This window comes from Cynocephalus volans, chromosome 10 (genome assembly GCF_027409185.1).
Source record: "Cynocephalus volans isolate mCynVol1 chromosome 10, mCynVol1.pri, whole genome shotgun sequence".
Taxonomy (NCBI): Eukaryota; Metazoa; Chordata; class Mammalia; order Dermoptera; family Cynocephalidae; genus Cynocephalus; species Cynocephalus volans.
The window spans coordinates 75175329-75198133 of record NC_084469.1 but is presented as its reverse complement, the minus strand read 5'-3'; the positions used below and the strand labels follow the sequence as shown (position 1 = coordinate 75198133).

The window sequence follows — 22805 nt, the reverse complement described above, 5'->3', positions numbered from 1 at the left end:
AAGTGTGTAAAATCCCCACCCTCCAACAATGCTACACTGTGACACTTTTCATAAGCAAATCTAAGTTTATTTCACAGACTGCAAAAACCTCCCATATTAAATAGTCTAAAAACTCAAAGGTGAGTACAACTAGTTAGATACAGCTGCCTTTCAAAAAAAAATGCTAGGGGCCAGCCCGTGGCTCACTCGAGAGAGTGTGGTGCTGATAACACCAAGGCCACGGGTTCGGATCCCATATAGGGATGGCCAGTTAGCTCACTGGGTGAGCGTGGTGCTGACAACATCAAGTCAAGGGTTAAGATCCCCTTACCGGTCATCTTTTAAAAAATAAATAAATAAAAAATAAATGCTAGACTTCTACAACTGAAAGAAACCAAACTTGAGAGAAAACATGTTTTTCTATATAACTATAATATTCTTGAAGGAGTTGCAGAAGGATTTCTCCTTCTAAGTATGACCCTTCAATGAATAGTTACTGGATTCTGAAATCTTGCAAAAAATATCTTCTATAACAATGAATTACCTCATTATTGCCTGCTAGAATCTAGACACTTAGCTTTATCACAAATTAAAATGAATTTGCTTTAGATTACCATCACACAATCCTGCTCCCACTCTGTTACCAATGCTACAAAGTAAAGCAAACCGAGGGGATGTCCACACAGTGATTTGCTCACTCAACCCAAGGCAGGCAAGTGTTTTAAAATTCAAACCTAACTCTTAAACAACCACTGTGTCAAAGAAGAAATCATGAAGAAATCAGACATGTTGAGACAAATGAAAACAAAAAGACAACATACCCAAACTGATGGGATGCAGCGGAAGCAATGCTCAGAGGCAAATGTATAGCTAAAAATGCCTAAAAAGAAGAATGCTCTCAAATCAACAACCTAACTTTCCAACTATGAAACCAGAAAAAGAGCAAACTACACCCAAAGCCAACAGAGGTACCTAGAATAGCCAAATTCATACAGACAGAAAACAGAATGGTGGGTGCCAGGGGCTGGGAGAAGAGGAGAATGGGATTTACTGTATAATGGGAACAGAGTTTCAGCTTGGGAAGATGAAAAAGTTCTGGAGATGGATGGTGATAAAGGTTTTACAACAGTGTTATTGTACTTAATGCCACCAAACTGTACACTTAAAAACAGTTAAAATGGTAAATTTTATGTTATGTATATTTTGCTACAATAAAAAAATTACATTTGAGAATTATTACTAAAAAAACAAAACAAAAACCAGCATAATGAGATACCACTTCACATCCACAGGATGGTTATAATAAGAAAAACAAAATAACAAGTTTGGCAAAGACGTGAAAAAATTAGAACCCTCATGCACTGCTGCTGGGAATGTAAAATGGTGCAGAAGATATGGAAAACAGTTTGCCAGTTCCTCAAGAAGTTAAACATAGAATTATGACATGATCCAGCAATTCCGCTCGTAGATATATACCCAAAAGAAGTGAGAACAGGTCCTCAAACAGGTACACGTTCACAAATGTTCACAACAGCATTACTCACAATAGCCAAAAGGTAGAAACAATCCAAATGTCCATCAATGGATGAATGGATAAGCAAATTCCTTAATTAGTATAAAATTATTCAAATTCAGCCACAAAAAGGAATGAAGTATTAATACGTGCACAACTTGGATGGTCTCAAAAACATTATGCTAAGTGAAAGAATCCAGTCATTAAAGGCCACTTGTTGTCTGATTCCTTTTAAATGAAATGTCCAGAATAGGCAAATCCGTAAAGACAGAAAGCTGACTAATGGTTGCCAGGTGATAGGCGGAGGGAGGACAGGGAGGTGATTTCTTAGTATGAGTGTTATTCTGGGGTAATAAAAAATTTTGAAACTAGAGAAAAGGGATGTTGCACAACATTGTGAATACACTAAATGCCACTGAATTGTACACTTTAAAAGTTAATTGTATATTATCTGAATTTTGCCTAAAATAAAAAAATTAAACCCTAAAATTAATCTAATCATATGCTTAAAATTATTTCTTCTGGGCTAAAATGTACTCTCTGAGTTCTTCTTCCCAACTAGCCCTCCCAAGCTCCTCTGGAACCAACTGAAAGGACTCTGAGAAATGTAGGTAAACTCCCTGGTCTTCCCAACCTCAACCAACAGCACCAGCTGCAGAACTAGGAGAATCCTTGGCAACTCTTTTATTCCTCACTTTCCCACAGCCAGTCTAGCACCACATCCTTCCTAATCCTTCTCAAATCTGCATTCTCTCCAACTCCACTTCCAACGCTGTAGTCCAAGCTACTCTCAATGCACCCCTGAACCACTGCAGCAGTTATTAACAAGTCCCCAGTCTTTTCAAACTACAAATCTTACTCACCAAGTGCTACTTAAAAACCTTCAATGAAGAAAGAAAAAGAAATAAAAACCTTCAATGGCTTCTTGCCCCATCAAAGGGCCCTCTAGATCTTGCCTTCTTTTCCTGCCTCAGCAAACATCCCTGCCTCTTACACACCAAGTGCTAGTCACGCAGGTTCTCTTTTAGTTCCTTCAACATACCACATTCCCTCTTGCTACAGAGGTGCTCCTTCTGTTTAAATACTCTTTTGCCTGATCCCTCCTTTTGCTGACTTAATTCCTCTCAAGAATCACTTCCTCTAAGTTTGAGTCAGATCTCTGACTCCTTTTATAAGCTCTGAAGAACCATATGCCTTTTCTTTAGAGACTTGTCTCAATTTGTACTCCCACATTCATAAAAGTGCCTGATGAATTCATGTTTGTCTCTTCCGTCAGACTGTAAACTCCATGAAAGTAAAGACCATATCTGTCATTGTCATTTTATCCCCAGATCCCAACACAGCACCCAGCACATAAAAAAAATCTGCCAATAAATTTGTTGAGTTACTGATACTCCAGCTCCAAAGTCCTTCTAATATTAAAAAGAAAAACTACTTCAGAATATGAAATAAGGAAAGAAAGATTAAAGATGTAAAGATCAGAACTTTCTCAATATACATAACTGACCATAAATGCAAAAGGCCAAAAGACACCTCAAGGTCCATCAACATCAAAACATCAAATCTATAAAAAGAACAATTTAGGTTAAACAGAGACCCTATGATATGTCTGAAAATAAATAACAGATCCAATCATGAAGGTTTACATAAGAGCCTATTTTTGTAATCCTTGATAACACAATTTTTACACTGTTTAGTGGTCCTGGTCTAGTCCAAATTTCAGCCCACTTCTCTAGTGTGTTTCTATGCTTCTTTTGAGCATGTGCAAAATGCAAAAATATATACTCTCTCTCCCCATTTAGGTAATAAACTGTTTACAAGCCAGGATTACCCCCAACACTGCCTTTTAAAATCTTACAGGCATATTTGCTGTATCTCAGAGCTTAAATGGAGAAGAAATATGAAGACAGCTAACGCATTCACAAATTAAGATGGTAAATTGTGGGTGGGACACAGTCCTGCAGTAGAGGGAAGAGACTAAGGGATAAAGAAGGGCACCCAAAGCTTCCCATAACACTCAGTGTCAGCAACAAGGCCAGTCTGAGGTAATATTTCCACTCCACTGCTAGCATCAGCCTTGAGCCTGGGTACAAAAAGCACCCACATGCTCCAGACAGAACACCAGTATTATGTGACCCTTCACAAAGCTCCTACTTGTGGAAAAGATGTCCACAGGGCAGTTTCCTTGCAGCCTGCATGGAGTCCCAGCAGATCGCACAGTCGTCATTATTGACAGCCAGCTCCTCTGGAGTTGCAACTGCAAACCTACGAAAAACAAAACAAGCGTGGCAGGAATCTCTGTCAATTCCACACACTACTCTGAATACCACTTTGCAGACTTCACTTTTATAACAGCACAGTTACAGAGAAATCTTGTTCAGTAAAATATTTTTCACAATCAAAAACTTCATGCCTGCCTTCTCTTCATCACCCGTTAAAAAACAAGTAAGGGCGGCCCGTGGCTCACTTGGGAGAGTGTGGTGCTGATAACACCAAGGCCACAGGTTCAGATCTCTATATAGGGATTGCCGGTTAGCTCACTTCAGAGAACGTGGTACTGACAACACCAAGTCAAGGGTTAAGAACCCCTTACCGGTCATCTTTAAAAAAAAAAAAGTAAGGGCCGGCCCTGTGGCGCACTCGGGAGAGTGCAGCGCTTGGGAGCGCAGCGGCGCTCCCGCCGCGGGTTCGGATCCTATATAGGAATGGCCGGTGCCCTCACTGGCTGAGCGCGGTGCGGGCGACACCACATCAAGGGTTGCGATCCCCTTACCGGTCACAAAAAGACAAAAAAAAAAAAAAAGTAAGAAACTTACACACAGAAATTAACTTTGTCTTAATAACAGCTCTTGTTAGTGATGACTTCAGAGAACATTTCTGGGCAAATCTGAGGAATAAGACCCCCAGAAACCCAAACTGTCCCCTGGGCACAAAGAGGATACCCATTAATCTTGCACCTTCTGCGTGGTTTAGCGTCAGGTTGGCAAGTGAGTGCCTCCTTCAATGACACTGAGTGTGTGAGAATGTGTGAGTGTGTGTGTGAGTGTGTGTATGTGTAAACATGCATGTGTAAAGAATAACTGAGACCCATCTTTACAAAATAAAGAGATGGTAGAAGCCCAAGGAAGTTTCTATTTAATAATAATAATGAAAAGTCAAGAGTTTGGATCCCTGTACCGGTCAGCTGCCCAAATAAACAAACAAATAAATAAATAATGATGATATAATGACATAATAATAAGAACCTAATACTTACTGCTTAACTAGGTGCCTGGTACCATTCTAAGTACACGTATTACCTCACAAAATTCTCCCAACGGTTCCATGGAGAAGGTCCTATTATCATCTCTATTTTAGAGATGAAGTAATTAGGACACATGGAGTTAAGTAAATTGCCCCAAATCACACAGCAACCAAGTGGGGATTCATGCTCAGGCAGTCTGACTCCAGAGTAGATACTCTGTACCATTCTGTTAATAGCTTACAAACACGAGTTCTGATACAGTCTGGGATTAGTTATTATCAAAGAGCTAAAATGAGTAAAACTTCAACAACACCGACTTTCGCTTATTCACCTGGCTTCCATGTTCCCAACCACTCGCAGATAGTTCTTGTGCCGCCGGATTCGACGCTGCACCTCATGAAACAGGTAGCGCAGCTGCATGAAGATGACCAGGCTGGCCATGGATAACCAGATGTTGCCAAATAACTTACGCACAGAGAGAGAGAATAAAAAACACAATTAGAGTGAAGGTGAACTTGCTAGTCGTGAAGGTGCGGTGTGTAACAGAAGTCCTTAATTGGTCAAGGTGAACTAAAACAATCTTTCAGAAAGTAAATACATATATTTATCTCATTATCCTAAACAACGTACATGCTCTTCAGCATAGTTGTTCCATCACCAGCAATCTTTCCTGAGAAACTAATCAGAAATTTAAAAGCTTTATGCTAAAAATGCCCATCCATGCAATTATAAAAAATATGGAAATGAACAAAATGCCCAGTAGAACAGCTAGTAGAAAACTCATATAATGTAATATCATATAGTCATCAGTTATATTTACTATAATATATAATTACATATTATTATATTTTACATATGATAGTTTTGAAGGTTAATTACATAGGAAAATAATATTTGTTAAGTAAAAAATTCAGAATATAGATACCTTGAAACTAATACGTGACAAAAAAAATTATGTAAAAATGTGAAATAGCAAATGACTAAATATAACCTAAATCACCCACTATGGGGTTTGGTTAATTAACTCATGGTACATCTATATGATGAAATTTTTATCCTGAAGATATTAAAATGGTCCAGAAGAATTGTTGCGAGCATAGAAAAATGTTCATAATACATTAGTTTAAAAAAAACCTAAACTATGTGTCCAAAATATGATCTCAATTTATGAATGTATGTATTTGAACATATAAATAAGTAGTTAAGTACAATAAAATGTTAATAGTTATCTCTGGGAATTTGTTTTCCCCTTTTTTAGGAGAAGGGGCTCTTTTTTTAAAACAAAAGAATTACATGCATTTTTATTCAAAGTATGTTTTCAAAGTTGCTTTCAAAAAGTAGACAGAAATGTGCTATGCCTAATCCAATAATTTTTAAATGACTTTTATGTAATTTTTAAATAAATTGCCCACCTACTATGTTGATTCTCATCATTATTAGGTCACTTAACGTGCTAACCAATGAAGCAGATTTACAGAACTGTATGTTTTGGCACACCAAAGTAAAATGTAAACAATGAGGGTAGTAGGAATTAGGTATAAGGGCTTTGTTTTTAATTACAGAGATGGAAAATGTATGAATCCGTGGAGTAGTTAACACTGCAGGAATTCCCATTACCACCTACAAAGTAACTGCTAAATATTAGAAGCCATGGAAACTATGAGGAGAGGTATCCCCTTAATTTCTAACAAATTCCCAATCAGTGGTTCAACCTTAACTTATTTTGAAACTCAAAAAACTATCCACGTGGTCAGCAGAGTTAACTAAGTCCCCTACGACAGTAAAGACCTCCTGAGCTGGACAGCAGCCAATGCAGTTCCATGACATTGCTTTACACCCATTGGCAAAATGAGGGAGCCACTGCAGGCACAGCTGCATTCGTTTCCACAGTCTTCTAAGTGGTCCGTCCACAACCTTATTCGAAATGTTTCACTTGTCAATGTACAAACCAGGGTTCCTGTAGTGGATTGAATTCTGTCCCCCCAAACTCCCCAAAACTTGAACCGTGTTCCCCAAGTTTTATGTATTAGAAACCTGGCCCCCACTGTGACTGTTAAGAGGGTGGCAAATCCTATTATGGTAATTAGAAGGCAGAGCTTTGAAGAGATGATTGGATTGTAGGACCCTGTAGTAGTGAATGGATTAAAAATGGTGGTCAGGGGTGTGGTTCTGGGGGCTTTAAAAGAAGAGCACAGTCTGTCTTTCTTGCTCTCTCTGCTCTTTCTGCTTCCACCATCTTGCAATGTGAGTGAGACCTTTGGGTCACTGTCACCACCACCAGATGGACTTTGGACTTCCCAGCCTTAGAAACTGTAAGCAATAAGGGCCGAGCCCGTGGTGCACACAGGAGAGTGTGGCGCTGGGAGCGCAGCAACGCTCCCACCGTGGGTTCGGATCCTATATAGGAATGGCCGGTGCACTCACTGGCTGAGTGCGGTCACAAAAAAGACAAAAAAAAAAAAAAAAAGAAAGAAACTGTAAGCAATAAATTTCGTTTTTCTTTATAATTACCCAGTTCTGTGTACTTTGTTATAAGCAACACAAAATGGCCTAATACAGTTCCTGATTCTGAAAGCTTTACCCTCTGTTAGAGCTCCTTTACAGGGCACTTACCAACATGTGTATGTGGTGCATGAGGTCCAGGGACAAGAGAGTGAGCTCCATGACAAAGTCTGTGTAATAGACATATGTTCCCTTTCCTTCCCAAGTCCCTTCATGGTTGAGGTCCCAGAGGTGAATTACGTATCTGCAATACAGATGTAGAAAAAAGAGAAAAACACCTTAATCAGGTACTGTTAAGACTGAATTTGGTTTAAACGTGTTATAGTTCAGTCATATGTTTTATACCTGTTACATCTTAAAATCAACTGTATGAGTGGACCTCAGTCACCTCCCTCCCCAATTTCTACTCACCGTAAAATCACATGAGCAGTCCTCACTGTCACAAGAAGAGACTGTAATAAAAGATACAAACATTCCTCAGTTCAACTGAAAAGCATATTGTTCAAGTTTACTAACCACTTTATTTCCTCTGCTTCAAATTTCCATGGAATATTTTCATAACCTAGAAACCCAACTTTCATTGAGACTTTTCCTGTTAATAGGTGACAACCAATTATACCTGCACACCTCCTGGAGATGCCTTCTACAATCTTGAGATTCATCCTAGAAGTCTGACAATCACTTTTTTTTATATAGCATCAAGTCATAATAATTAATTACCTAAAAGGAGGTTTGACTACTTAGCGATGCTATAATTTTAAGTATAGTTTAGTACTACTGTCCTAGCTATGAGTACTTTCCCTCTCCCTAACGCTTTGTGCAGTCCCTTTATCCACCAGAGGAAAAGAGAATGGAGAAAAAAAAAAACAAAATAAGGCTCTCATGTTATTTTTTATTACAGAAATTGATGTGAAGAAATATTTCTTCTTAATCTACCAGAATAGAACTGTTACATTATTTATGTTTGAGATTATAATCCCATTTATAAGTGAACAATATTTTACCCAAGAAACACTACGAATATAAGGAATATAATTTAGTTCAAAATATCAAATCTGTTACATGATAAATTATCCCAAAAGGAAAAACAGCAATGAGTTAAAATAAAAGTATGTACTACAGTATGACCCAATAGGCCTAATTCAAATGTGTTTATTTTTAGGTGTCTCTTTTTCAAAGTTTGGACTAATATTAATTGAAAGTTAGAGAACCAAAAGGCAAACATAAGTATCATTCAAATAGTGGTTTATAATAAAATGCATCTAAAGTAAACAAATTAATGTCAGTGTAAACAAAGTTTTAAACAGATCTTATCCAAGAGGAAATATAGTTGTATACCTTTCATATAGAGAAAGTAGTCAACTAGGATTGCCCGTGTTTTTATTAAGCATTTAAATGTTCCCTTTCTAATTTTACTCACATTTTAAATATTTTTTCTAATACTCTGAAATGAATGCTATTAAGCAAAAATAAATTTTAACCCTGCTCTAACAAATTTCCAAATAGTGGTTCAAACTTAACTTGTCATGATATAAGTTAATTCAGTATATCTAATATTTCAATTTTTAAAATTAATAATAGTAATTATGGGTAGTTTGCCGTTGGCCTGAGAAAAAAAGCAAATAAAGACACTGTAAATAAGATCATACAAAAAAACTGGATTTCTACTAAACAGAAATTGGTATTTTCAGAAGGTTTAAAAAAGTAGAATTTTTAAAAAATTTTTAAATATTCATGGATGGCTGAGATTTTTCCTTCCAAATAACAAATACAGTTCATGTATTACATTGTTCATATTGTTCTGTAAAATCTTAATTTATACCCTAGCTTAAAAAAATTTTTTTAAATCAATTATACAGTATTTCATTAATAATCACCACCAACCATTGTTTATAACATCTTAAGGGGAATACCCTTCCTGCTTTGGAGTAAAAGGAGTTGGACTGTACCACTTGCCACCCTGGAACTTTAAGCAATTCACTTCACCCTCTGTGCCTCAGTGTCCCCATCATAAACAGAAATAACAAAATGAGTCAATACATGGAAAGTATTTAGAACAATCCCTGGCATACAGTAAGTACTATACAGATGTTGGGAAACATATTTATTTATTAGGTTGTAGCAAGGATTATGAAATACTACACATAAAGCATTCAGTACCAGTATCCAACACACAAAAAGGAATTCAATAAAGGCTTAAGATGAAAGACCAAATATCCATCCGTCACTTCATGGGTGAAAAATAATCTGTTGATAATCCTCTAGCTTCCTTGGAAATATACAGGAATACAGTCAGAGCAAACCCTATGTCTGGCATCTTACCTCTGCTGCCATGAAAGCCAAGGTGTGCGTTCCATGGGTGTAGCCTGTGACACAGCAGACGACGGCTAAGCCACAGCAGGAAAGCAACATCGCAATCAACAGAGACAGTACTCGACCATGGCTGCTCATGGGCGTGGTGGGAGAAAAGGAAAGCTGAAACAGACAAAATAGGAAAGCAGCTCAATCTCCACGGCAGTGTTCAACTTCACTGAGAAATTTGAGGTCAATCATGGAGTCTTTGCTTGGGGGTCTGTGCTAAGCACAGAAAAGCATCGCATGATCATATGGTCCAAATTCTCTAATGACCTGAATATGCCTATGAGCTGATATTTAGAGATCTGTATCATTTAATTTACCAAATATAACAATATACATTATATTTTCATCCCATATTTTCAAGGATCCTGCTCCCACTGGGATTGGAAGCCTCAGGAAGCAATCTTCCAGGGGTATGCAATTCTCTCTTGTGACATTCCACAGGACTCAGGACAGAGCCATGTTCCCTTGTGCCTCTTTCTCAATCTTGCTCTAGTCCTCCTTCACTTGGAGGACATTCCTAGGTATATTAGCACTAGGACAACTGAAATGTAATCCAGATGCTGATTTACTACTATTACAATGTTATGTTAACATTATGTGAGGAGAGGCAACAGCTGGAAAAGAAGGCCTGGGGCAGTGATTCCTCAGGTAGTAGGTGTAGATAACAAACTAGTTTGGGAGGTTAGAAGCTCCTGTTTGTGACCTGGAATGGGGTTGAATTGTGAAAGAAATACAGGCGTTGAGAGTGAGACTGAGTCACAGAGGTGCAAGGGCCACCTGATCCACGCGGACTGGGTAAAGACAGGGCAAACAAGGCCTTGGAGTGGATTCAACTAAGGGGCAGAACCGCAGGTACACGTTTACCTGGGACCCATGGGATTAGTGTAGGTGCACTAAGGAGTTGAAGGTTCACCTGAGTAAAGCCACGAGGCAGATCTGCACCCAGACAGAAAAGGGTTCACTTCTCCCTCACCCAGGAAGCTGAGAAAGCTAATTCAGTCCTAGCCCGGGAGTGGAAACAGTATAAAGCAGTCAGAAAGATGAGCTATGAGAATCAGGGTAAGAGGGGAAACAGTGGAAGGAGACATGAAAAGAAAATAGACCAGACTTTATTCAATTTATATGTCAAGGTTTCCTTGCACTGTGATCAAAACAGTCCATGTAGATGAACTCAACACATGTGGGCTATAACATAATAGACCACAGGGTTGGGGAGGAAACCTCCCCAGGAGACAACAATTCGGCATCCCTTGGCTGCTGCAGAAAGTTACTCATGAAACAGGCAATGCGCACCTGATCCAGAAGTCTCCTCCTTGAGAGCTGCCCCACACATGCCTGCTGTGGCTCAGTCATGTTACACAAATTCAAACCTGGCAAACGTGGGATGAAGCAAGCAAAGAGCTCAGCTAAAAACTCACATATTCAAATCGGTCCTTGCAGAGCTGAACCATCAGATGCAGAAACACAAGTCCAGCAAACCAGAGGCACCACATGACCACTTCTTCCACTGTCTGCACATTCAGCACACCAAAAATGAAAATGAACTTGTAGAAAATAAAATTCCAAAACTTGTCTTTGAGGTGCTAAAAAGAAAAATGTTTATAAAGGTGAGTACCATTAAACCTAAAAGCTTAAGAGAAGTTAACTTAACAAAAGCTGGCTTCTATGGAGGAGATATTCTGTACTTAGCTTTCTAACACTTGTTCACAAGAAAACAGAAGGCAAAGAAAAAAAGAAGCCCTCTGATAGAGGTGGACACCCAGAAAGTAATCTGTAAACTTTGGACTGTGACACTGAAAAGCATATGGAATTTTAGCCATTAAAAGGGTAGTAATACTAGTCTACTATCCAATGTATTAAGAGATAAAAGTTTCACAGCACAATAGAAAAGAACAGTAAGGATTATCAGTATCATTTTTAATACATCTCCTCTATGGATTTTTAAACAATAGAAAAGATTAGACTTTTTTAAAAAAATATTCTTCAGATTAAAAAATAACACATTTGCCAGCCCATAATTTAGTATAAAAAGTACAAAGAAAAATTTTTTTTTTTTTTTTTTTTTTGTATTTTTCGTGACCGGCGCTCGCACCGGCCATTGCTATATGGGATCTGAACCCGCGGCGGGAGCGTCGCCGCGCTCCCAGTGCCGCACTATCCCTAGTGCGCCACGGGCTCGGCCCCACAAAGAAAATTTTTAAAATGATGCCTTAACATTTTTATGCATTTATCTTGTCTTCTTCCTTCATGCAAAACACATTAATATGCTACTTTCTTTCACCTATCACATTGTGAGGACCTGACCAATGTAAGTGAACATTTCCTGAATATACCAACATATCATTTTAATGGGTACAGATGGACACCGAAACTGTACTTAATTTTCAACATTCAGAAAACATTGTAATGAGTATCTCTGTATGTATCTTTGTATGAGTTCCTTCAGCGTTATCAAATCAAAGATTACAAATGATTTTATGGTTTATAGTAAGTTATATCCATCTGATTTCCAAAGAAGTTGTGTAAGTGTATACTCTCATGAGCACTGTATAGTTATGTTTCCTTCACTGTACTCTTTTCTACAATGAGGACCTCTAGTTTTAATAATCTTTACTATCCTGAAGGAAGAGGAAAAAAAGGGCAATAAGGGGGCTCTAGCCCCACCAGATATTCAAACATATTCTACCAAGGGTGGGGGTGGGGAAATCGGGTGAAGAAGATAAGAATGGAAGCATGACTTCTAAGTATTCTTCCATGAATAATTTTGAGCCATACAAACATTTTAAAAATTCAAAAAATAAAATTAAAACAGAAAAAAGCAAAATTGAAAATAATTGAGCCTAAATGTATAACAAATAATAACATGACTATTTAAAGATAGGAATTACTTTGAGAACTTACACATATTGTACTCTTCCTGTATAAATTTTGTACAGAGAACAAAATGAAGTGGAAAGAAAACCAAAGAGTATTCCCTAACTCTGTCTACCAAAAGGGCAGAAACACCCCAGTAGAAATGAGCACAGTTAGCTCATGTAGATCTTGGCTTCTGAACACCAATCCCCAATAAAATGAACTAGAAATCATTGGTCAGTGTCAGTCTTCAGACCTGGGGCAGGGAAAGCACTAGGTAAACCTAGGACATTTTGTGCCCTGGTTTTGAATCATGGCTCCGCTTCCACTTCATTGCCTCATGACCTTGGGAAAGTCACTTATCTTTGTGCTTTGGTTTCCCCATCTATGGAATGGGTCTTATAACAATAGCATTTATCTCATAGATTTTGGGGAGGGTTAAATAAGTTAATATATGACGGTACTTCAAAAAGTTCATGGAAAATTAGAATTAAAAGATAATATGTATCTTTCCACAAACTTTTTGAAGTACCCTCATATGTAAAGTGCTTAGACAAGTGCCATAGTAGGCATCAAGTGCTTAAAACAATAAAAAATAAAAAACACTTTCTTCTTGTAAATCCCCACTTAACATTTTAATATTTGTTCCATCCATGCCTCTAGCGCTACTCTATCTCTTGAACTTTAGGCACCCACGGAGCAAAACCATGTCAATTCTATAGTTCTAACTCAAAATGGTTCTTAATAAATGTTACTGGATGACATTATTCATAAAATAAGCCAACATATAAAATAAAAATGAAAGATGTAATCTATTACCTCTAGATATACTAAAAATCTCTGAAATACTCCAAGGTTATGTTTTCTATAAATTTTGACCTGGTATCTAACATTTCATGAAAAACAAGGCCCATTTCATGAAAAACATTTCATGATAGAAGGCCCACTGGTGCCAGATCAATCCACCAGCAATTAGATGGCCTACCTGATCTGACCAATTTCTTGCCCACAAATCAAAAATTTGAAGTTAAAAATTTTTTGAAAAAGAAAGAAGTATCAAAAGGAGCTTTGGTATCTACAAAAAAAAATAATCTATCTATTATTATATGTAAATAAAAAGTGAATATTAAAACAAATGGGACAAAATATTAACTGATGAATCTGGATAAAGGACATATAGAAATTCTTTGTAGTATTCCTAGAGCTTTTTCTGTAAGTTTGAAATTACACCAAATACAGAGTTTAAAAAAAATCATCACAAGAATCCATCCTTGCTGTCTGGACTTACCTGTCTCTCGCTCACTCGAAGAGGGCCAAACACAATACACTGGATAAGCTTAGCCACCAACATCAAAACACAGCAAGCAGTATTTACCAGAACCTGTACACAAATCAAAGGAAGGAAGTTTAGGGCTGGCCCATGGCTCACTCGGGAGAGTGCGGTGCTGATAACACCAGGGCCATGGGTTTGGATCCTATATAGGGATGGCCAGTTGCTCACTGGCTGAGCGTGGTGCTGACAACACCAAGTCAAGGGTTAAGATCCCCTTACCGGTCATCTTTTTTAAAAAAAAAAAAGAAGAAGAAAGTAAATAAATAAACAAATAAAAATTAGCAGGACTAAGAAGGAAGAAAAAGGCTTGAGAAAGCATACCGATACTAGAAATGGTGTTACTAAAACGAAAGAGATAAAATTTTGTTATCTGCCACACTGTTTATAATAGCAGAAAAATGGAAAACAAATGTCCATCAGGGAGACTTAGTTGAATAAGCTGTAAAACATCCATTCAGTGGAATACAAATGAAGCCAGTAAAACCAACTCAGCAGCTCTGTATTTACTAGCATTATATAGAACCTTCAAGATAATTTATTCACTGAAAAAAGCAAGATGCAGTATGTGTGTCCGGTACTGGCATAAAAACAGACACACTGATCAATGGAATAGAATAGAGAATCCAGAAATCAACCCACACACTTACTGCCATCTGATCTTTGACAAAGGCACCAAGCCTATTCATTGGGGAAGGGACTGCCTCTTCAGCAAATGGTGCTGGGATAACTGGATATCCGTATGCCGGAGAATGAAACTAGATCCATACCTCTCACCGTATACTAAAATCAACTCAAAATGGATTAAGGATTTAAATATACACCCTGAAACAATAAAACTTCTTAAAGAAAACATAGGAGAAACACTTCAGGAAATAGGACTGGGCACAGACTTCATGAATACGACCCCAAAAGCACGGGCAACCAAAGGAAAAATAAACAAATGGGATTATATCAAACTAAAAAGCTTCTGCACAGCAAAAGAAACAATTAACAGAGTTAAAAGACAACCAACAGAGTGGGAGAAAATATTTGCAAAATATACATCTGACAAAGGATTAATATCCAGAATATATAAGGAACTCAAACAACTTTACAAGAAATAAACAAGCAACCCAATTAAAAAATGGGCAAAAGAGCTAAGTAGGCATTTCTCTAAGGAAGATATACAAATGGCCAACAGACATATGAAAAAATGCTCACCATCACTCAGCATCCGGGAAATGCAAATCAAAACCACACTGAGATACCATCTAACCCCAGTTAGGATGGCTAAAATCCAAAAGACTCTGAACGATAAATGCTGGCGAGGTTGCGGAGAAAAAGCAACTCTCATACATTGTTGGTGGGACTGCAAAATGGTGCAGCCTCTATGGAAAATGGTATGGAGGTTCCTCAAACAATTGCAGATAGATCTACCATACGACCCAGCTATCCCACTGCTGGGAATACACCCAGAGGAATGGAAATCATCAAGTCGAAGGTATACCTGTTCCCCAATGTTCATCGCAGCACTCTTTACAATAGCCAAGAGTTGGAACCAGCCCAAATGTCCATCATCAGATGAGTGGATACGGAAAATGTGGTACATCTACACAATGGAATACTACTCAGCTATAAGAACGAATGAAATACTGCCATTTGCAACAACATGGATGGACCTTGAGAGAATTATATTAAGTGAAACAAGTCAGGCACAGAAAGAGAAATACCACATGTTCTCACTTATTGGTGGGAGCTAAAAATTAATATATAAATTCACACACACACACACACACACACACACACACACACACACACAAACCGGGGGGGGGGGGAAGATATAACAACCACAATTACTTGAAGTTGATACGACAAGCAAACAGAAAGGACACTGTTGGGGGGGAGGGGGGAGGGAGAAGGGAGGGAGGTTTTGGTGATGGGGAGCAATAATCAGCCACAATGTATATCGACAAAATAAAATTTAAAAAAAAAAAATTCTAAAAAGTAAAATAAATAAATAAATAAATAAATACACACACACACACACACACACACACACACACACACACACACACAAAACGGGGGGGGGGGAGAAGATATAACAACCACAAATACTTGAAGTTGATACAACAAGCAAACAGAAAGGACATTGTTGTGGGGAGGGGGGAGGGAGGAGGGAGGGAGGTTTTGGTGATGGGGAGCAATAACAAGCCACAATGTATATCGACAACATAAAATTAAATAAATAAATAAATAAATAGATTTTTTTTTAAAAAAATGCAAGATGCAGAAATGTGATTACTAAGCTGCACTCTGTATAAAAAAGAATATGTACACATACTTGTTTGTGTAATATGTAAATGTGAATTGTGTCAAGGGCTCGATCAATTTGGATATTTCCTGGTCTCTTAACACCAGCACTAGTTACAAGAAACTGGGAATGGCCACTTCTGGCAGAGGGAAGCAAGCAGCAGGAATCGAGGGAGATTTACTTTTCACCGTATATCACTCTCATACACTTTAACTTTTGTAACATGAGCACATATTATCTTTTTTTTTTTTTTTTTTTTTTTTTTTTTGTCTTTTTTCGTGACTGGCACTCAGCCAGTGAGTGCACCAGCCATTCCTATATAGGATCCGAACCCGCAGCCGGAGCGTCGCCGCGCTCCCAGCGCTGCACTCTCCTGAGTGCGCCACGGGCTCGGCCCCGTATTATCTATTTTTTAAGTTAATTTTTTTAAGTTTAGAATCTACCAAACTAACCTTACCAGTTCTGAAATTCCATTATTTTTCTCACCATATGATGACAGACTGATGAGTAACAAACTAAAACTGGGTGGCCTAAGTCACAAGTTAGCCTGTTACAACACCCATTAAATTAAAAGTTTCTCATATCTATAGCACTGTCAAGACTTTAAATAATTTTTTTAAAACCTTACCAAATGCCTTTATTTTTTTATTAATCTACACAAAATAAAAACAAGTTTTGCTTGTTCCTTAGCAGTCTATAACATGTCAGATAGCAGTGATCCAAGCAACCTCTACTTAATCAAGCTTAAAGTAATTCCCTTTAATAAGGCCCTGAAAGAAAACTTCCCTCCTAGAATGGCTCTACTCTTCTACTTGAGAAAGCAGAGACTAAATTATAAGACAGTTGGGCCAGGCTGCCAGGAAAAGGGAAGAGTGGTAACAAATTCCTAAGCTACGTTAGTAGCTGTGGAGGCATATCTGACCCTGTAAAATGCTGGCCACCAATGGGGGGTTATTTATGAGCTTGTGATGACATGTGGTTAAGCTACCAGGAACTGTTTCAAGGAAATGATCAATCTGGATATTTCTTAGACTCCTACCTAACATCAGCACTAACTACTTCTCCCTACCATTTGGTGGTCTCCTTTTTAGGACAATTCACATCTTGTTACCTCTCTGCAGGCACCCAGTGACAAGCATAAAATACAAAGATGCATACTTCTTCCCCTTATTACATCACTGATTATCGTGTTCCTCTTTTTTACAACATTAGGGAAATAAACGAGATTATGTATGCAAAGCACACCTAGCAGGTAATCAAATAGCAGTCCCCTTCTCCCTCACCAGGAAGGTGTTCCCCATATCTTTACGTTATCTAGGCTTATATCCAATTATTTACAAGTTTAGTACTTCTTCCTACAGCTGCTCCAACATTTCTGGAGCTAATGATTTTCTCTCAGATTCTCTGGAACATTCAACTCATAAAGATCCAAACTTAGTAAGTCACTTTCAGCTTTCAAATTTTATAACTATATGAAAATAGACTCTTTAAAGCAGAAGCAAGCTGCCACTTTTTCTCTAAAGGGCTATCAGATAGCAAATATTTTAGGCTCTGTATTTTTCCTTACTTATTTAATTATTTTTTACAACTCTAAAAATGTAAAAACAATTCTTAGTAGTTAAGACTGTAAAAAAAAAAAAAAAAAGGCTGAGCCAAATAGGCCACCAGAGTTTGCCAACTCCTTGTCTAAATGGCCAATTCACTTTTATCCATTTTCATCTTCAGTGATATTTTCTCTTAAGGCTTCTATTTAATAAAATTATATTATTTGCAAATAATTAGGTCAGAACCTTAACAAGTGTTTCATACTTCTATTTCTCCATTTACATGTCCTGCTCTTACAATTTTAGAAACAAATCTGTAAAAAAAAAAAAAAAAAAAAGCAAAGGGAAAGTAATGAAAATAATTAGTAAGACTAAAGAAACAGAAAAGCCCAAACACCTGAACAATCTGAAACAATGCTGGAATAGATCAAGAGGTAGTTTAACAGAAGCTACAACTGAACAATGTAAAATAAGCCTAGAAATGAATAACAAAACAAAAATTTATGTGGAATGAAACTTTGGAATGAAAGTTCTAAAAAGATATGGGGAAACAAGTGATCAGATCAAACCTGAGTATCTGTTGGTGTAAAAACCCTGGTGCCTACCCCAAACCTGTTCTCACTGTCATGCCAGAGGGCCACTTGGAGAGACCAACTTGGGAAGAAGAGGTTTTAGGTTACTAGATTTGGCCTCGTCCCACTCTATATAAATCTATTCTTCACATTGCTTCCATAGACCGTCCCCTGAAAAAAATCATCTCATTGTGACAGCCCCCCCCTCCTCCACACCCTACCCCCACTTAAACCCCATCAACAGCTTCATACAGTCCACAAAGTAATGTCCACACTCCTTGGTAGAGCAAGAAAGGTCAAGGTTACATGACCTTCACCTCATACCCCATCCTCTTCCTATGTCAGTTTCGCAACCACTCATGTGCCTAAAATCATCTAGGGCTCTACCCTTCTCCCTGAAATGGATCCCCAGGTAGAGTCTGGGAAACTACACTTTACAAGTATCCCAGGTGACAACAAACCAGGTTGCCAGAGAGCTACACATTGAGAAATAAAACTTCAAAGGGGTTGCTCATCTCTCCTTTTCTCTCACAGCAGGGGCACTTCCCTACTTCTTATCACCCCTGGGTCTCCCCTTCACCTCCTGAACTTCCCTCTTAAGTCAGAAGACCCAACCGACTTTTAATTTAACAGCCCAGCTTAGGAACCACTTTACGTGTGCCCAGCACTGTCCTTCCCACACCATACTGAGGTTCACATGCTGTTTTCTCTACCTGGAATACCCTTCACTGTTTGGTGAGACCCTTCCCACCTTCCAAGGATAGATTCAAACACCACCTGCCATGAGTCCTTCTCTAGGCAGAACTCCCTTCTCTTTCCTCCAAACTCCACTATATTTTGTTTATATATCTCTTATCACTTATCAAATTTTGCTTTGTTATTAAGGGTAGGTGGAAATTGTTCACAGCTATGCCTTCTGGAGTACCTCAAATACCACCACCTTTTCTTTTTACCTTTTTTTTTTTGCAGCTGGCCAGTTCAAGGATCACCATGCTTTGAGTGAGCTTAAACAGCCAGCCTTCCAAATACCATCTTTGAAAGGTTTTGAATTGAGTTTGTTAATCAAAAACCTTCTGAAAAGCTATAAGACCTACACTATTCTAAATTGTGCTCTACAAAGACATATTTTAGAGATTCTTTTTTGTTTCGTTTTATTTTGTTTTGCTGCTGGCTCAGAACCCATGACCTTGGGGTTATAAAGTTGCGCTCTAACCAGCTGAGCTAACTGGCCAGCCCTAGAGATTCTAATATGCTAAATAATAGCAGAATTTGAAAACTGGTAGAAGTATCAGCTTTTGTTTTATCTTGCTTGGCCCTAGCAGGCAGTGTTTTTTAAAAAAACATAAAAACCCAAAAAACACTGAATCTGAATTCAATTGAGTTTGGGCAGAGTGCAAGGAAGATCCATTTGACAAAGGCCCCACCACGGTAGTCACTCAATAATGTTACCTGCCAGGCCACTGGAGAAGGCTTTTTTTTTTTTTTTTTTGTCGTTTTTTCGTGACCGGCACTCACCGGCACTCAGCCAGTGAGTGCACCGGTCAGTCCTATATAGGATCCGAACCCGCGGCGGGAGCGTCGCCGCGCTCCCAGCGCAGCACTCTACCAAGTGCGCCACGGGCTCGGCCCAGGAGAAGGCTTTTGAGATTGTGACTTCTACTCAGCTGCTAAAGCAGAAACTATGTAGTGGGTAATGAAGAAAACTTACAGTGCAAACATGGTGGGTCTGAGAAACCAAGGAAGGCCAAAATGAATATGTGAAAACTCCAGAGGAAAAACAGTGTGAGTGAGGATCAACTGAGCAATGAAAATATCATCAACAGATAGGAAGAAATGATGCACCTGCATGAGGCAAGATCTCTACCGAAAAAGCTGGGAAGAAAAGAAAATTTTCTTAAAAAAATAATTTTCAGAGAAAAACAGGCTTTATGTCATCTTCTATGAAAAGATATTAACCTTGGAATTTGAACATGGGTTTTGTAAGAAGAAAGTCCTAAGGAAAGAATAATTAAATAGTATCAGTAGTTGTTATATAAATACAATAGTGGTTCCTTCTCAAAGGCTTATTTATATAATAGACTTTAAAACCTATATCAAAGACTACATTATAATCTTAACATTTGGCAAAAGCACTCTTCACACTGCTTTAAGTTGTTTACCTGTTAAGTGAAATACAAAAATAGATTTGAAATTAAACCAGATATGTGAGTTGACTTCCCTCTCATCTCCCTTCTTTGGTAAGGTTCAGCTTTATATAGCAGCAGAAAAACAAACTTCATCCTTCACTGCCTTCTACTAAACTCTTCAACAGAAAGACCAAGAGACCCAATCCACAGCCCACAGAGTTCATAAATCCCACTGCTTCCTGATGAAGCACAGTGGGAATAATTATAACAAATGAGTTGCATACCATTCTATAAACTTGGAATATTAATCTCTCAGTCATTTACAGCCTACTCTCAATCCCAAGTGGGAACTTGCAGGAGAAGGAGACAAGATCCAAGACGCCACAGTAAATCCTGGTGACTGTGAATCCTGGAGCAACTTTTCCGATCACTGTGGGATTTATATAAGAGGCATGCAAGGCCAAGATAAAAGCAAAAATTCTTTAGCCAACATACTGTTGATCTGCCCAGCCTGAAACTATCTGTTCTAATAAACGAAACCAGCCATTTATGCCTTGTAAATATGTTGCTTATCTTGCACGGACAGACAAAGTGAAAACCTTGTTTCAAATGGATCACTAAAAGGGGAACCCTGCGTTAAAGTGATGAGGGCTTCCGACCGAATGTTTTACTTCAGACATCAAAGGAAACCTTCAGGAATCATCAGGTAAAAGCAACAAAAAAGGAAGCACAGTTTGTTTGTTGTCTGTCTCATTTAATAGCACCCAAAGAGGCCCATCAAATACTAAATGGCAAAAAAAAAAAAAAAGTTGTGGGAGACAGGAGCGTCCAAACCAATCCAAATGCCTCAAATCCCCCCATACTCAACATGTGAATTCTCTCTCGGCGCTCTCCTCCGAGTCCGAAACCCGCTAACAACATTTCCATGCTTGACCGAGTCAGAAAAGCACTTACACTTCATCAAACACGCGGGGTAACGCGCTCGCGGGTCCCAGCCCGCCCTGAGCCTGCCCTGTGAGGTCTCCCGAGCGAGGGTCCCTCCGAAACTCCGACTCCACTCCCCAGCTTTCACTTCGACTCCTTCTCCCCCTGCTCCCTCGCACTTTAACCTCCGCCGCCCCCGGGCCATGCGCGCCCCCCAGCTGCCCTCCCCCGCCTCCCCAACCCTCGGCCCTGCCCCTCGGGGGCCTCCTCCTCGCCACCCCCCCATCCCACCCGCGGGCCATCCCAGCCCCTCACCCCTCTCCTCCCGCGGAGACCTCGCGGGCGGGGCCCCGCCCCCCCCCCGAAGTGCTGGCACTCGGGGGTGCCGGGGAGAGGGGACCCCTGGCCCCAGCCACGCCCCCCACGGATAATGGGTGACATGGCGGCCCCCGCTCCTGCCCCCTCCCCCGGCCGCGGCCCGCTCCTGCTCGGATGGCCCAGGGCGGCCTCGCTCACCCACACGAAGAGACTGTCCGAGAGCAGGTACTGGGCCACGTCGCGGGCCCGGGGGCCGCCGGCTCCCGGCCGGGCGGGCGCGGGCAGGTCGGGCTGCAGCGGGGCCGTTAGCGGCTCCGGCTCGCCTGGCCCGGCGTCGGGCTGGCTGAGGGCGCGGTAGGCGCTGACGATGGTGCCGAGCAGGGCCAGGCCGCTGAGGCCCGTGTAGGTGCGGAGGCTGGGCCAGGGGAAGCGCTCGAGGAAGAGCAGCGGCATGGCGGCAGCGGCGGCCTCCAGACCCCCGGCCTCCCCGCGCTGCGGCCGGGCTCTTGCGGTTGCCTCGAGAACGGCGCCCACGGGCTCTGGCGTCGCTGCCGCCGCCGCCGCCGCCGCCGCCGCCGCCGCGCCGGGCCGGGCCGGGCCGCTGCTGGCTGCTCGCGCCGCTCCGCCCCGCGCCGCTCCCGCTGCTGCCCCTGCCGGCGCGGAAGAGCCTCGGCGGGTTCCGGGCGAGCCGCCACCCCCAGCGGGACGCGGGCGGGACGGTCGCGGGGGCGCGGCCTTCGTCTCCCGCCCCCAGCGGTCGCGTCGCCGCCCCGTGGGCGGAAGCCCCGGCCTCAGGACGTGGGGGCCAGCAGCCAGCATCCTCCTCCGCCCATACCCCGGCTCGGCTGGACCCGCGGACGCAGAGGGCGCCCGTTCCGGCCGGGACCCAGGCGTCACTCGGGCCCTCTGGCGCTGACGGGCGCTCGTGGCCAGGCCGCGTGGTCAGGACGCGGGATACTCCGCCACCCGGCCTGTGGCCACTTGCCCTTTCGTTTCCTTTATCCTCTCCTAAGACAGGTTACCCTCGAGCATCTATGTGGACCTAGCAGCTTCCCTGGTGTCAGAAAGGGGAGATAGTGCTTAGGCCTTGACCCCAAAAGAAAGAATATTAATCAACAGTCTTAAGTTTCTGCTGTTGACTAGTGACCTCAAGCAGAATCTAAACAACGAACCCGATTTAGCAGGACATAAGAATGTTCCCTAATAGACCGCAACCAAGAATGTAAAAGTGGTGCAACTACTTTGC

At 40.5% G+C, this 22805-nt stretch overlaps 1 protein-coding gene across 1 annotated transcript in view; it reads right to left on the bottom strand.

Annotated features, from left to right (window-relative positions):
- AMFR (autocrine motility factor receptor) overlaps positions 1–22140 on the bottom strand; it is a 45602-nt gene extending 23462 nt beyond the window's left edge. Inside the window, exons 1-8 of the mRNA XM_063111728.1 lie at positions 21758–22140; positions 13741–13833; positions 11018–11182; positions 9561–9713; positions 7650–7690; positions 7350–7482; positions 5068–5201; positions 3647–3757 (exon numbers count right to left, since the gene is read on the bottom strand). Of these exons, the coding sequence (XP_062967798.1) occupies positions 3647–3757; positions 5068–5201; positions 7350–7482; positions 7650–7690; positions 9561–9713; positions 11018–11182; positions 13741–13833; positions 21758–22012 (1085 nt within the window). The 5' untranslated portion in view covers positions 22013–22140. The remainder of the gene's footprint in view (positions 1–3646; positions 3758–5067; positions 5202–7349; positions 7483–7649; positions 7691–9560; positions 9714–11017; positions 11183–13740; positions 13834–21757) is intronic.
- Positions 22141–22805: the final 665 nt, after the last annotated feature.